The sequence below is a fragment of the Cajanus cajan genome, chromosome 1, assembly GCF_000230855.2.
Source record: "Cajanus cajan strain Asha chromosome 1, NIPB_CcT2T_4, whole genome shotgun sequence".
NCBI classification, from domain to species: Eukaryota; Viridiplantae; Streptophyta; class Magnoliopsida; order Fabales; family Fabaceae; genus Cajanus; species Cajanus cajan.
The window spans coordinates 37491280-37509108 of record NC_138517.1 but is presented as its reverse complement, the minus strand read 5'-3'; the positions used below and the strand labels follow the sequence as shown (position 1 = coordinate 37509108).

Here is a 17829-nt window from a genome sequence, read left to right as displayed (position 1 = left end):
ATATATTGAATTAGATTGTAAAGACTTTTCATAGAGAAATGGGAAAAAAATGATATTCTAACTATAGAACTTATGATTATAATCGTGATTATTCTAACATTTGCACAAGCCCATGTAAACTGACCATCTTCACAAATTGAACCAAATGACGTTTTGGAAATAATTAAGTGTCTCGACAAATGAGCCTTAGAATGTTCAATATGTATTCTTTCTTGTTTTAAAAAATGTCATAAAATATCTGTTAATATTGCTTTAAATTGTGTTAGTAGTTGTGACATGAACAATTCCATTAACATCAATACTGATATTACATTTATTTTTTTTATTAAGTTGCATTCTTATTATTTATAAATGAGTTAAATGTTTTTTTTATATCTTTTTGATGATTGATTTTACATGGTAGGTGCTCATAGCATTTGCGGTAGCCTATGAGCTAGATTCTTACTTGCATGGAATAATAATATGTTACAAGAATCATAATGAAAAAAGTTATCGGTAGAAGTGTTATTCATGCATTATTGTAATAAACAAATTTTAATAAATGAGTTATGTCAATTATCTATTTTCACAAATATTTTGAAATTATTTTTCTTTTTTCCTTATGTTCCATTCTTATGATAGTAAAAGTAATTGCATATTTACAAATCAAATTAACAATGACACAATTTAATTAAATGAGCCAAATAAACAGTATATAAAAAATATCGTTAATTAATATTACATCAAAAACTTTGAGAAAGTTTGATACATACAAACTTGGAAACATACTCCACAATACACATTTAACCAACTTTTTATTTAAATTAAATATTATTATATAGATTTAAGTTTTGTAAGATTTTTTACGCGAACTAAACATGATAACTTATATATAAGAATTGACTATTTTAAATTTAAATTTCAAATGAAAAAGGACACCTACAAGAAGTATAGTGCTATATATTGTGTCATTTGACAATATAGTCACAATTTGTTTTTTTTTTATAAAAAAAAACTCGAGCATGTCAACCGCTACTATTGGCTACTGATGTTGATTTCAAAGACCAATTTAATATTGTTATACATAAAGAAAATTATTCTTTTCTTAATAAACTTGAACATTTTTTGCTTCAAAACAAATAATAAACTTGAACATTTTTTTGTCAATTACAAATAAGGATTGACCTCTGATCTCTAGTTTTAATTAAGAACACGGGTATTAATAAACTTATATGAGCAACTTTTAGTATAAAGTTGGATATATACATTTATTCTAAAAAAATTGTATACTTAATTATGTTTTAAATTTCTTTAATTTAATTTATTTTACTTCAATTCCTCAACTATTTTTAAGTAAATTACTTTTCTTATTTTTAAATTGAACAAACTTAATTTATATATCATTTTTTCTTTTCTTAAAACCCACAAATTCTCATATTTTACTCGATCTTTATAGTTTAAAAGTCAACTAAATTATTTAAACAAATTATTCGAAACTCACCGATCAAAAGATTAAATTTCATTAAATAACTAATTTTTAAACTTTAATTCCCAATCTAAAAAATATCCTTTATTTTTTTTGAAAAAAAAATACTAAAATTTTCACTTACAAATTTTCTCAAATTCATCATAAAGCCCACAAATATCCTCGTAAACAAAATGGTAATTTCAGGATTTAGGTAAGATAAAGTTAATAAAAGAATTAAATTTCCTCAACTTAAAAATAAAATAACTCGAAAAAACTTGCGAAATTAAAATTACTATATTTTAAAAAAAATTATAATCCACATACAATTTTAAAATAAAAAAGAACAAAAAAATGAACCTGAGACTACGCCTACACTTCCATCCGCTTCTAGCTTAAATAATCCTTCCAATTCTCAACTCAATACCAAATATGATAAACATCAACACCACGTCCATCAACCACCAAAACCCACAAAATAACGCATAAACAAGCAACTTCTGAATGGCAAGGATCTGATTGGATGCATCGCATAACACAAACAGAATTATCAATGTACTCCCTCCAAAATAAGTGACTTGACTTTTTATTTGGCAAAAATTGTAAATAAAAAAATAAAAAAATTAATGGAAAGCAATTTACTAAATTAGTTTTATTATTTATTCTTTGTTCCAGGACTAATTTCACCACATTAATTATCTATTAAGAGAAAAATGAAATAAAAAATATAATGCTTTATTGAAATCCAAAACCGTCACTTAATGTATAAAAAAAATATTTAAAACTGATTTTAAAATGGAAAGGGTGGGCCTTATTTAGGAAGAGGCTAAGGATTCTGATGTACTATTAACACTCATTTCAATACACTATTGACTATTGAGTAAAAATCACGAGTTCCGTCAAATGATGAGTTCATTATTTAGGAACACATGAATTATACCCAATAATAAAAAATGTGTTGGAAACAATGCGTTAGGATGTGTGTTTCCTGAAAAATTCAGGTTCCAGCCAACCAATCACTTTGAGAAGGCAAAATCATGTAACAACGAGGGCAATTTTTGAAGATAAAATACCCTGCTGGGCTAGCACTTGCACCTACCCTTCTTTGCATCGTGGGGTTTCACATGGAGGAGGAGGTACACCAAATACCCAATCAAGGACATTTAAGTATTTGGATCTAAACACTTCCCTCTCCTCTGCATAGCAATGCATTATAATGGCTGTTGACAAGCTGAAAACCACCACATCAGCTCTCTTGATCCTTCTTGATTGTGGCAAATATCCTGCATCAGCTACGCATGTGAAGAAACTCTCGATGGCTCGGGCAAGGCAGTATAATGATATTTCTATTCGCCTGCTTTTCTTCTCAATGGCCAAGGCAAGGCCGGTCGGGAACTGCACCAGAATGCAGAGTTCAACTTTTATAACAAAAGTGTTCATGCAATTGACAGAACAAACTCTGTCCAATAATACAATTCGAATACCTTCAATCAATCATATAAAAATAAACGGGTGCAGTTGGTAACATACCGTTCCCATGGCCACCATTGGAATGTTACATCTTCTAAAAATTCTGAAGAGAAAGCACGTCCACATCCTGAAGAAGCAGAGACATCCATATCAAACACGTCAGTTTTAAGTTTCTACGAAATTCATGTTGTCAAAGTAACAATGAGGTGAAGCAAAAGAAAATAAGAAAAAGAAAAGGCTAGTAAATGCATATATCATGAGCCATCTACAACAAAAGCTTTAGCTATCTAGTAGAGTCATGAATGATTTTACATTACATCTCTAACACACCTATCTTTGCTGACACTCAACTTTTTAATTAGAGAAAAGTGGCACCAAGAATGAACATTTTAGAGGATTTGATACCATATTAGAGATGGACCTAAACCTAACTCAACCCTAAAACCTAGTTCAAGGAAGAACTGTCCGAGTTTTATAAGTATTTTATATTTATATCCACACTTGATGTCTTGCTATCAGCAAATGAATAGATGGTTCATAACACAGCGTCAGATCATGAGCTGTTTGATGAAGAACATAATGGTTTTACTTCTATACTTCTATATTACTTTTCCAACAGTATAGACAAAAATAATTGAACATAAGAAAGAAAACAGGTATTTAAAATCAGGTGTTTTCATTTCCTCTCTCAACAAAACCGTATAACTAAAATTGAAGCTGGTGTATAGCAATGATAGAAGATCTTTTGAACTTTGAAGCAAAAACAAGAAGAAATTATCGCATTATTTGTACACTGGTATCTGTTTAATTTTTGAATCTGCTTTTTACCGGAAGAATTGCATACAGTTTTTTATTTATTCAAGTAATTATTGCATTTAATGTGAATTTGGACAACTGGAACTTTTATTTAAGCATATTGACCCTCATATCCCATATGGGCAGAGCATGTTACTTCATTTTTCAACATGGTTGGAAATATCAAACAACTCAAAATCTAGCAAACTTAACAGTAAGACAACCAGTATCAACATAGTAGTGCATGAAACAACTTTTTGGATGCTAACCAGGCAGAAGAGCAATAAACAGACAGAAACAAGCTTGATCTTGCTGTGCCAAAAAGACCTTTGGCTAATATTGTGTAGGGCCTGCACATAAGCATTTTCATAATGGTTAAGAGCAAAATAATATAATCTCATATTGAATATGTCATAAGTATATGACACAGTATGATCTTTTCATATTGTGCAAAAGTTGAGTGTTGGGAGCAATATCAGATGGAATAATTTATTATCCAAGAAAGCCCTTTTCATGACAAAATCAGCATATATGCCATTGATAATGTATTCGCTTTGAAAAGCTAATATAAACAATAATCTTATCAAGGTTCTTAAAAAAATTAAATCCTGATATAACAAATATTTCATAAAAGCTCTACATCGGTTCAGCTGAAGAGTAAATTGGTTGCCATGTATTCCTATTAGATGATCACCTTTTTGAAAGTCCTTTTCTATGAACTATAAGTGCAGGTATCAGATAAACTGGAAGATAAACAGGTAGTGCTCTTTTGTAAGCTTGAAAGAGAAAAGAAACAATGTGTCCGCTGCATGATTGATTCCCATGTACAATCTGCAAAACATCATTGATTTTAAATGCCAAAACACAAATCACAATTTTTCTATCCCGGGTCACAAAATTAAATACTGAATAGATCTAGATAACATGTTTCAAACTGAAATTACAGAATACACAGCTCAATAGGCCAGAAAGGCAAAGTTGAACATAGGAGTAGAAGTAGGCTAGGCTGCCTGACAGGAACCTATGGCCTAGACTACATTCGGTCCTGGCCAAACCAAGCTTTTTTAAGAAATAATTAGGCCCAGACCAGACCAAGCATTTTAAGAAACAATTTAGACCCAAGCTTTTATAAAAATTAAAAAAAAAACTATTTAGCTAAAAAAGTTAGACTTTAAGCCATTCAAAAAGCCTTTTAGACCCAACAGGCTAGCCTAATTAAGTTAAATATAAATAATATTTTTTATTAGTATTAACCTGTTAAATTTGTTTTAATGTATTAAAATTATATACTTATTTATCCTTTTTAAATATTAAGCATGTTGACCTGCAGAAAAAGTCAACCGTATAAGCTTATTGAAGGACAACAATCACATAAATCCTTATTTCATACCGAGCATGGGACTTTCATATTTGGTTTTAATTTCACATCGACACCCATGGTCTTGTAGTATTTCTCTATTGCACCCAAATTAGTGAAAGGCTTGCCACTGGCTATATCTTTTACACCTTGTAAGATAACTGGATCCTTTCCACCGTGTTTATTGAGAAAGGATTTATATGAAGCTGGCAAACTGTCTTGCTTTAGTATATAAGCAGACCTGAAATCAAAAAAATCTCCATTATCATTCATCCTTTTTGAAAAAGAAAAAATATTTTCATCATTATTAAAAAAGAAAAAGGAGGGAGCGGGGAGGGGTGACATAAAGTGTCTCAGTTCCAGAAACATGGCACCAAAAAGAAACTACCAAGGGCGCACCTTTGTGGAAACAATCATGGCTGTAAAATGTGATATATTTTCTTCTCTTTTTTTGTTACAGAAAATTTAGATTAGGACAAGGCTAGAACCAACCACTAATCTTTTTGAATATTTTTAGTTGGATTACAGATTGTCTACTCCATCTCTGGCAGAAGTTTGCATAGAATGATATAAAATACAGCGGAAATTGGATTTGAGTCTTAGGTCCTAGACTCCTAACTAGTTGGAGTAAAGAGACTTAATTAGTTATGTCACCCTTGTGAGACGAGACATATTTTCATTAACAACAATGTATGTGGCATCCAAAGTTTTCTTATTACAAAATTAATGCAACATTTTTCATGAGATAAATCTAAAGGGTTATCAAGAAGAATTTTGAAGTATGCAACATGTTTATCAGTATCAGTTATTTTATTTTCCTTTCCATATAACCTTTCTTTTTGTTTGTTGCTCTTTATAAGACCCTTTTTAAATTGTTGCTTGCATTGTTTACTTCTTTGATCAAACTACCCTTAATTACTTTACTGTAAATGCTATAAACTAGTTTGACCAAAATAAACTTATTTGGTATGTGAAATTATTTTAGTAACGTCTAGCTTATTTTCATAAGCTACCAGCTTTTTGTTTTTCCATTTTTATCCTCATTTATTTATTTAAAATCTCTTTTAACCTCAAATAACTAATGTCATTTTATATAATTTTACATTTATAAGCTAACTTATTAGATAATCTTTCCAAACACTTTCATTTCAATCAATTAGTTTATAAATTTCAAACTTTTCAACTTTTAGCTTATAGCTTATAAGCTTTAGCTAACTTTAAGCTAGTTTAAACAAACACAAACATGCATTTTCATGAACAATGCATCATAATTAGTAGCTATTTATATTGATTGAGTACAGGCATGCTTTATCCATGGGCTGAAAAAACAACCGGGATCCACATCATGCAACAACCTTATACTGAGTGAAGCCATCAAGTCAAATACCCAAACCATGATTAAGAGAAATCACAAGACTTGGCCATAAAATTTGAAAAGAGATGGTAAGCTAAAAAGTAGAAACAAAAAATAAAGAAGCACGCCAGCACAAGGACAATCATGTCAAAAAAGTAATAACATGACAATTTCCCCAGTAAAATTTAGTTACCAAAAGAGAGAGAGGGTAAGTAACATGATCACATACAATATTTGTGAGGAGGAGAGACACATGAGGAAAATGTCACCATGCTTCCACGTGAGAGGCTTACAAATTTTCCCAAACCGTTTGCTCTTAATCCCACAACGAGACGCCAAGACAGCAGCACGCATGAGAATGTAAATCGCCAAACTCGTGTGCTGATCCTCTAATCCCGTCAGAAGCATCGACGACCCCGCAACCGCCCCTGCTATAAAAGCCCTCCACTTCGCTGTCCTGAACCACAACACAAACCCAATCACCACCACTTCCACTCCACAACACCAAACAACAACTATGACTCCAAAGCACAAGACACCAACACCCTCTTTGGACAAATAAATTAAACTTCTTCTGTAATTTAAAATCAACTTATCCACCTCAACTCCATTCAATTTTTCCAAAAGCTGCATAAGTTAAAATCAACTCAAATAAAAGAAGTTCGATACATTTTACTTTTTAGTTTCCTCTCCCGCGTTATCCAAACAGAACCTAATTCAATTATGCGAGCCAAATCACGGTTACCAACCGGCACATGCAAGATGTTCAATTCACACCTTATTTTTTCAGCTCAAGATTCGAATTGCTGAGATTTGAATCACTTCCACAATAGTTACAGAGTGTTACATGCATTTCAGCGAGAGATACAGAGAGAGAAAGAGAACATGCCTACGGTGACCGGCGAGAGCACCGATAACCTCGTCGGTGGACACGAACGTGCCAGCGAAGGTTCCGAGAAACAAACCGTATCTCAGCGTCTCCTTCAGCGCCGCCACAATTGCTTCGCCGTTCGTATCCACAATCCCCTTCCTGAACGAACAAATCGCAACGCTTATCGTAAACGCGAAAAAGCACTCGAGAGAAACAAAGCCGTTTATTTATTATTTCTTTTTCTTCTCACCTTGGCGGCTTTTTCCGCGTCAACCGCGCCACGATCGCGAAGAGCGCGAGGCCGCCCTTGATGCCGGCTCCGATCGAGAAACCCTTCGCGGAAGCCACGAGGATTCGCCGGACCTTCTCCCGCTCCTTCGACGGAACCGCCTCGACGAGGCTGCGCAGCGACGAGGAGGCCGTCGAGGGAACGGGCATTTCGGCGTGGTCATTGCCGTAGCCGTTGGTTTCTTCGCGGAGGCAGCGGTGGCTTCCGCCGTGGACGGCGGAGGACGGCGACATGGCGGCGGAGGGAAAGTGGAGGAAGTTATTTCAAAGAGAGACAGAGAGTGAAGAAAATGGAAATAAAGAAGAGACAGAACAGCACTACTCATTTACTCGGTGGCGTTTCTTCTGTTACTTTTAGGTAGTTACTTTACCACAAATTACAATCAAATATTTATGCTCCCATCAATTATTATTACAAGATGTATTTAAGATTTTCAAGTTAACGCTGTAAAAAAATTAATTAAAATTTATATGGTTTAAAATTATTTAATAATTTTTTATTTGTATTGTAAAAAAAAATATTTGTTAGGGAAGCGTTAGATGTGATAAGTGTGTGGCTTCGAGAGCTACTCATTTTTGCACACTATTGCGACGGCAAGCTATTATTGAATAACATGTCCAAGGATATTTTATCTATAATATATAATCTGTAACCAAACGGAATTGAATTTCTTTTTACATAATTTTTTTTAATTTTACTTTTGTAACTTTTTTTTATTTTATTTTTATATTACTACTTTTCTAAACATTTCACTTTATAACCGCGTATACCTTAAATTAACATGTCACTTTTAAATTGATTTTATTTTAAAGAATTTACAGAGACATGAACGTATTTTTTACTAATTTCACTGAATGATTTTGCTTCACAAATATGATCGTGTTGGTTTTTAATCTCTTAAAAATATTTTATCTTCCTTATATTTTTATCCATAAAAATATGTCACGTATAATTTTTGTTCTTTATAAAAAGTAGTATTTTTAGCGTATATTATGCAGAGAATAAATATTTATTTTATATTCTTATAATTTATAAGAAATATATATTTTAAATATTTAAATTCTGTTACTTCCTTCATTTAAAAACTTTGGTTCTTCTATTTTTTTAACTGTTTTAAAACTTTGTTTCTTTCAGAATTTTAACACCATACTCTTTACTCGACACATTATCATATAATTAAACTAAATAATTAAATCTATCATAAATGAAATTTCAACGATTCGACATAAAAAGTATCATATTTTAACGAAAATAATAGACAACTGAAATCCAACTCAAATAAAAATGCAATTTAACAATTATATTCAAACATAACTAAAAGAAACACAAATTCTAACTAAATCTTGATTTCACATCCTATCAGAGAGTACAATCAAAACCCAAGGACTAACCTTCAACGTCAAGACACTTGTAGGAACGACAAGTAAACTCAACATCAAGATGCAAGTCACTTGTAGGGATGACAACTAAACTCGTACTCCATGAGTAATGTCCGAATGTGCCTGACTTTGACGAAAAATACCCACTTTAACAAGTACGGGTATAAGTACAGGTAATACCCAATTTATCAAATTAGGTGTGAGGATAGGGATGGGTATACATATACCTACCTTGTACATTTACCTGCTTTAGATTTTTAGATACTTAATTTAGTTTTAGAATTTACTTTACATTTATGTAATTACTACCCTATTTTTAATTCATGTTAAATAAAACTTAATTAATGTAATTTTGTAATTGTTATTATATGTGAAATTCTTATTTTTATATTTTTTGGATGGGTACAAGGTGGTTACAAGTATGTCCCATACCTGACAAGTATAAGAATGGGAACACAAATTTCATACCTATTGGGTATGGGGACGAGGGTGGGTATAGGTTACAGGAACGAAGATAGTGAAACTCGTACCTGCCTAATTGTCATCCCTAGTTACATACAATAACATACAAGAAGGACAACACAAAACAAGGAAGGTGAGAAACATCTCACTTTGTCTTGTAGCTTAGAATGTAGTCGGGTAGCTAAATACAAGCAAAGGTACAAAGATATAAACATAGAAATGTTAGAAACATGATGCAATTATTTAAAACACAATAAAGCGCAATTTAATTAATATCACAATATAAATTCACATAACCATAACAAGTCAATACAATAATTCATTTACATGCACTATGTAATGGAATCGAACTACAAATAATCATACATGTGGTGCAAGTCAAAACAATTATGTGATGTATTATCCTAAGACAACACATAGAGTAACTTATGAGTACATGTCGAGTCATACCCTCTACTCACTCTCACTAGGAATATATACAATCAGGGTCTAGTTAGAAAAATGGAGCCACACAAGCTCTACCCTAAGCATACAATAGATAAAATCAGGGTTTCATAAACTCAACTATCCCTTAGTAGTAATTCCCAAGCTTTTACACAATGGGGTATTCCCTAATAGTGTGTTCTATATCGTATCCTTCCAAAAACATTTGTGCATATGATGCATGTCAAGCAAGACCCTAATGCACTATTATATTATAATAATACACCTTACAATTGTATGTCAATTCATTTGTCACAATAATCTCATCAATATACCAAAGTAGCACATCATTCACTTGATCAATTATTCTCATTCACAATGTTAACAATCTTATATGCATCACTAGGAATTAACAATAAGTAGCATAAGGATTACATTACATCCATGGAAGTTGTAGATGACATTATACACAAAAGAGAAAAGAAAACACAAACTATAGAAATAGTGTTTAGCACAAGACTTCCAAAAAGCATTCCCTACTCTTTGTTGAGCCAGGCTCAACGTGACAAGCATGCTCAACCTGAAACTCATGGTCAACATGGGTGACAGAAAGAGCAAGCCATGCTCTTTGCCATTGTGACGCTCAACGTTGGAAATGATGCACATCACTGTTTTCGTGAACAAAACCTTGCAACTTATGATTTTCATATTCTTTCTCCAATCCATCAATTTGCATACTCAACCAATAAAATACTCCAAAATAATCATATTACACATCTAAAAGTTAAGGATTTCACATAATTACTTACTTCTATTAACTGTTCACAAAATAATACCTAAACGCATTGCTTTAGGGTTCCTACAAGAATCCACGTGCAATCCAAAATACAAAAATACTGACTCAATCACAAAATTGGAAGCATAACAAATACATAACACCAAAAAAAACAACGAGGAATCATAAAGAAGACCAAAAACACATCATACAATTAATTGGGAAAACTCCCTTCACACAATATAAGTAATAGAGAAGGGATCAGAGGTTTATCCTACTACCCAACATATATTCCACGCCTAAAGCGAGATTACTTACTCTACTTTACCTTGATGAGCACTAGAAGATGACGTGATTCTTTAGGGTGATCTCCCACTAGTTTTGGTTCTCCAAAGCTTTCATAGAGCAAATGAAAAGTTAAAAAAATTAAAACTAACTCCTTTTAAAATGAAAAATCAAGAACCCCTTTCAAAAAAACTAACTCCCTCTTAAACCCAATGGTTAAAACAATTAACTCTAGTTACAAAACTCTTCCCTTAAAATAATAACAAATAATTAAATCATTTAATAATAAAACTTTATAATATACCCATTTAAATATAAAAATGATTAAAATAATTATCAAAGTCAACCCAATATTTATAACAAAATACAACAATTAATAATTAACAAAATATAATTTTAATAGAAAAAATAGGGTGTTACAAACATATTTTATGTAATTCTTTTTAACTGTATGCTTAAGTGTAGTTTAGTAATTAAAACTAATTTAAATAGAATATTAAGAGCATCTCTGATGAAAAGTGTTTGCAGTGTATGTGTATCTTATTAATAAACAATGGTGCCTATTAGCAACTCTCGTTGGAGTGTAAATATATGACAAAAGAAATTACTTAAAAATAAACAACGACTCTTAAATAAGTAACGTTATTTATAAATTAAAAAATTACATATATTAGTCTAAATTCTTTCAACGAATAATAGAGAACCCAAATCACTCTCATGAATAAAATAAGCAGTCATTCATCACCAACCTTTCATCACTCATTAATCAAAAACTAGTCTCACTGTTATATATTAATTGTGTAATATTTTCTATATGCATTAAATTAATTGTGTAAAATTTATTATTAATTTTTATATATTTAAATATTATTTATTATGTTTAATTAAATTAATATTTAATTATAATAATTATATTAATTTTTTAAGATGTCAAAAAGTAAAGTGTAAATAAAAAAATTATAAAATTGTGAGTTTTTTTTTTATGAAATATCACCATTAGAGAAAAATTTATAAAAATGTAATGTAAGTTACTTAAAAATGATGTGGTATAATGAATCTCATTTAAAGTAAAATAAGAACATTAATAAGTTGCTTATAAAAATCATCATTGGAGATGAATACATATAAATAAAATGACACCCTATACCTAGGAATACTCTCCCTTTTATATGTATTGTAACAAAATGTAAGAAATATTTACTATATATATACATTGTTATTTTGAGCGAACCATTATATTTTATAATATATAAATGAAGTAATTGGAATTATTATAAAAACATTATATCGCACTTTTGGCCCATCTAATTTCGTTAGTTTGTAATTTTGATCCTTCTATTTTAAAATTAGAGATATTTAATTTTTCTAATTTAAAAAAAATGAAATTTGTCCTCGCGTCAAATTGACATTTGTTAATGATTAATTTTAACATTTATTCATACTTAAGTGATATAATATTTAATAATATAATATTTGAAAATATAAAAAAAAACTAAAAAACATGAAAATAAGATTTATTAATAAAATAAATATTAATTATTCGTGAAAATATATATAAACAAAGATAATTTTGTATGTTATTTTTAATTTTCATCTATATACATCACATCACTTAAGTAATGACAAATCACTAAACAAAATTAAAATTTAATGTTCAATAAATATGAAATTGACGGTAAGACCTGTAACGACCCACCATGGCCGTCACACTACGAACACTACACACTACTAAAATATATATACTAAAATAGTATAATAAAATATTTACAACATAAGTTGTTAATCAAGTAACCAACGTCAACCAATTATATACAACAAAATATACTACTATAAGGTAGCCTACAAAAAAAATCTATCTCCAGACACCTCCTGTAGCCTCTAGCAGCTATCTCCAGGCTATCCCTGCCCTGCTCCCATACAACGTATAATCATCGCAGTCCAAACCACATGGAAACATGCAAAGGTAAGATAGAGACAATAAACAACTCATAATAATTTAATATGCAACATAACAACTATATAATCATCTTCGCATTCGACACATGAGGCAAACAACATATATACTATACATCTTAACATCATTTCAACTTACAATATAACAACACTATCATCATCCTCAACAAGATCAACATACAACACAATCACAGCTTAACAACACAACAACAAATATACAACTCATATCAACAACAAATCAACTCATCAACAACTTATGCGTCGTCACACATTTCAACTCGAAGATCTCCAATAACTGAGGTTTGAGCAGTCTAGGTGGCATAAACCCTACCGAATCCAACGTTTGACCTATCTCAACCAGGTCAGGTATAGAACAACGTTAGGAACTCCAAAGAGAACCAGGTATAGACAATAATAGGCGATTTCTCAGGTGTGCCACTTAGACTCGGAGGTCCAGTACTACTGTCAGGACAGAAGGGTTTGGGTATGAGCCTACCACGGCCTTGGCTAGCATCACCAATCCACATATGGAGTTAGCCCACCCACTGTCCTCCAAGTACCACGCACCCTCCAGTACCTAGTCAAAGACTACATCTCTAACTAGATACCTTACTCAAATTGGTCATTCAACCATGACATGGATCGACTACTTCCATGTCGCCCACACAGTACTAAGGGATTCAACTTTAAAACAACTTTCAACTTATCACCTTAGTACTATGTATCTCAACATAGAACATATATCTTCACCATATGTCCCTAACTTTCTAACTTTACAACAATAGACATCTGGCCGCTTGTAATCGGTATAGCTCGGCCTGGCCCCTATACTGTGATCGCTTTATACACATGTGCCTCGACCTTGCCCACACACGGGATCAACTAAGTTTTAGAAGAGAACAACACAACGTCCACTCCAAGGGACAACTTCCCAAGGAGGGTTTTCAACAAATTGGGCTCTCAGAGTACCACAACTATCTCAATCCGCACAATGGGATGAGCAATTTCAAAAATATCTTCTTTAGTCCTAGTGATCAACAACTTATCATCACAGCTTAATCAACTTACAACTCGACTCAACAACTTAAACAACGTATAACTTTTCAACTCATCATCTTAATCAACTTTCAACTTAAACAACATGGTATATCAGCATAACAACTCATCAACGTTATTTAACAACACATTTTAACAACACAACATCTCATTTCAACTTTAAACAGCACAATCAACTCAATCATCATAAAATAATATATTTTCAACACATGGCACAACATACAACTTTATAGCAACATACAACTCCTCTCTAACAACTTAACAATATTATCATCATGCACTTCACAATATATACATGTCCACACATAACATATAGCAACTTTATCAACTTAATTTCAACTAGCTTCAACAATATCATAGATCAACACACAACTTGTAAACAACTTCACAACTTAACTACAACATGCATCTCATTTACATTCCATTTTCATCATGAAAGCATCACCAACAACATCATTAATAAATATTTAATCATATATTAGCAACACACAATATTTTCATCACATAACACAACTCATACTAATCAACCTAAGTACCCAAATGAGTTCCCAACTAACATACAACCAACAACTTTACAATCTAGCTTCCCTTACCTGAAGATTGGCTCAAAATAGTCTAGAACTGAGAAGAAGCGGAATCCCCTTTCCGAAGCTCAACCCGGGACTTCAATCCACCCAAAGCAAGCTTCCTAATACAGAGTCTTTCTCTCTAAAACTTCTCTCTAAAAACCCTGCATTTTCCTCAACTGCCCACCACCTCTATTTATAGAAGTCTGAATTGGCCAGAACGGCCCGTTCCAAATCCGGAACGGCCCGTTCTGGGCTCCTTCATTATGTGTAAAATTCACATGCAGAACAGTCCGTTCTGGCATGTTTAGAACGACCCGTTCTAAAATCGGAACGGCCCGTTCTAGAGGAAAATTTAACTCACAATGACCATTTTGGAACGGCCCATTCCAGTCCAAGCTTCATAGGCCTATTTAGTAGCTTGGAACGGCCCGTTCCAGTTTGGGAACGACCCGTTCTAGACTACTAAATCACCCTTGTTTTAGTAGTTTGGAACGACCTGTTCCAAATTCGGAACGCCCCGTTTCAGTCTACTAACTACGTTACAAGACCAAAATTTCTTATTTTTAAAAATAAAGGAACTAAATGTCTCTATTTTAAAATAGAAAAAACAAAAATCGCAAATTGAAAAAAATAGAGAAAAAAAGGGTGAAATTTAGCTTTATAGAAATTTGTAAAATAATATGAGGATAATTTAGTCCAAATATATATAAATTTAATGTTTTCTTTAATCTTGTGTGTAGAAGAACCAAAGTTTTAAAACAGATGGAGTATCATTAAAAATGTAATAAATAAATACATATTTTAAAATACATACATTATATTTATAATTCTTAACAAATAAATTATATTTTAATATGAAATTATTTTAATTACTGATATTTTAAAATATTAAAATTCAATTTAAAATTAAAAAATAAATAAAATAAAAAATGAGAGATTAAAAAAAAATCTTTTAAAAACACTAACATTTAAAAAAAAATCCGTTCAAGATATTACTTTAATTTATAAATACACATGGACTTTCCTAAGAAAGGAAATAAAGAGAAAAAAAATTCATCAAAAAATTTAGAAGAAAATTATGTTATTTTAGGAAGAAGAAAAAAAGTATGATAAAATTATATTTAAAAATTTCTTGAAATTTTTTTTATGTTTCCAAAAAACCTTACAACAATTTTTTTATCATATATTTTAATTAAAAATAACATTTTGCTTTGAAATACAGTGAGCACAAACAAACTGAGGGTTTGTGACAAGTTGAAATTTTCAATTTATATGCAATGAGAAAAATTGATTGAAAGTGCGAAACCTATAAGCTTCTTTACAATTATAGTGTTCCTTATTTTGATTCTGCATTAATTCTTCTATTTTGATCATTCTTCTATTTTTTAATTTTAATAATTTAAAATTTATTCTATTAATATATATATATATATATATAATTAAAAATACTCTCCGGGAAAATCTACAAAATAAATAATTTTCATCTGTAGTGAATTTGAATTATTATTCTTTTCTCCATATTCACTATTCATTATTCATTAGTACGTTTTTATTTCCTTTTATTTTTAATAACCACCTAAATCTTCATCTACTCCACCCACTTTATTGAAAACCTGTTAACTAAAATATAGTTTGCCATCTATTTAATACACCTAATCCTGTAATACCAAACACGTCATAATGATAAGATGGTGATTGGCGTGAGACTTTGAGTTGAGAGTAGTCATAATGGAACACTTTTAAACGACAATGAATAAAAGTGGATCTTGTGGTGCTTAAATAGTGTTCTGGTCAAAGGGTGGACTAGGATTTCTTCTTAGGTTAAGTTTTAGAGTCAGAGCATTCAAAAGTATAATCTGTCTCCTTAGCCTTAGGATTTTAGGTTTTATATTTTCTTATTCATGGGCCTCATAGGCCCCGTAAACGCGGGGATTTCCTTAACCGTTTTTATTTCGAAGATATTTGGCAAACGCATGAATGTTAGATCAGGCCCTGACCGACTAGGTCCATCCCAAGGGTCCAGTCGGGTATTGGCTGAGTGGGCTCTTATAGGCAAGAGGGATCGGAATTGGGCCGATCTAGCATACGTAGAGATGGCCAGTCGGACATAGACCGAGTGACCCTTAAAAGGGAGGGGGGGTCGGTCGAGGTTGTAGTCGGCCTACCGCAGGTAGAAAGGTCAGGTCGGATTCTGACCTAGACGGTCCACTTGCCTTCCATCCCTGAGCCTATAAGGCGAGAGGGCTTGAGGCCTAGCTCTCATGGTTCGTATCAGAAATGAACCGAGATGTTCCGACCTGGATGGTCCAAATAGTATTTTCGCTCATTCTAAATATAAGGAAAAAAATAGTAACTTTATGTTTGTTAGTTTTAATTTAATGTTTCAATCTTTAAAACACTTTATTATATAATTGATATTATATTTTTAATAATTTTTTTTTCTTAATACAAGTTCTAGAAAATAATAGTATAAGACTATTTTTTTTAAAAATAAGATTACCGCAATTAAATGATATTAGTTAACTTTCTCAATCCGTTAAATTACTTTTCTTTTGTTGTTTCTTATATTAAAAATAGGAGAGAGAGCTTTCATGACATATTTTTGATAAAGATAGGAACTTTCGTGACATATAACTAAATGAAATTATTTTTTTTATAAATTTAAAAATTTAAATATATATATTAGTTAAAATTATGGACAATTAGTGGTCTTGGACCACCTAATAATTCCTCTTTTTAAATCCTACATTTGTGTTAGGGTTAGAAATTAACTTGGGATTATCCTACTCTAGTTTTGAATACAAGTAAAAAGGCAAAAAAAAAAAATTATTATAATCTTCTTTGAGATTTGTCAAAATGACACTAATTTCTATTTTATTAGTTAATAACAATCTTTTTTATTTTATAATTTAGCTTTCATATGTCATCCATTTTCATAATATTAATTTATTTAAATATTAAAACTCATTCTCTTACTATTTGAATTTTTCTCTATGGTTGAAAAAGTTTACAAGATCATTAGTGCATATTTCTACTATTGACTTTATTTTATTGTGACATAGTAAAAATATAAAATGGGTGTCATTTATTGGTGAACAACACATACACAACTGATTAATTATTGATAAGTGTCAAATTTGTCTAATAAAAATATTGAATTAGGACACTTATCTAGCATAATTTTTTGAATAGAGTGATAAAATCATGGCAAATATAAATGGAATAAAAAAGAGCCTTTAATTGAAGTGATTGTATGGAGTGATGATTTTTATGATCAAAATTTCCCTTTTGTTTTGTAGATTTCTGGAGATTGGAACAAGAAGAAGTTTCTAGAAGCAAACGGCTCA

At 31.2% G+C, this 17829-nt stretch overlaps 1 protein-coding gene across 1 annotated transcript; it reads right to left on the bottom strand.

The window, feature by feature from the left end:
- Positions 1 to 2158: 2158 nt before the first annotated feature.
- Positions 2159 to 7951, bottom strand: LOC109819235 (uncharacterized). Its single transcript, XM_020384877.3, has 8 exons — positions 7542 to 7951; positions 7310 to 7450; positions 6650 to 6877; positions 5100 to 5307; positions 4404 to 4540; positions 3979 to 4059; positions 2975 to 3041; positions 2159 to 2839 (listed from the first exon to the last, which is right to left on the bottom strand). Exons 1-8 carry the CDS (start codon positions 7811 to 7813, stop codon positions 2540 to 2542), a joined length of 1434 nt encoding a protein of 477 aa, XP_020240466.1. The 5' UTR covers positions 7814 to 7951; the 3' UTR covers positions 2159 to 2539.
- Between the last annotated feature and the right edge of the window lie 9878 nt (positions 7952 to 17829).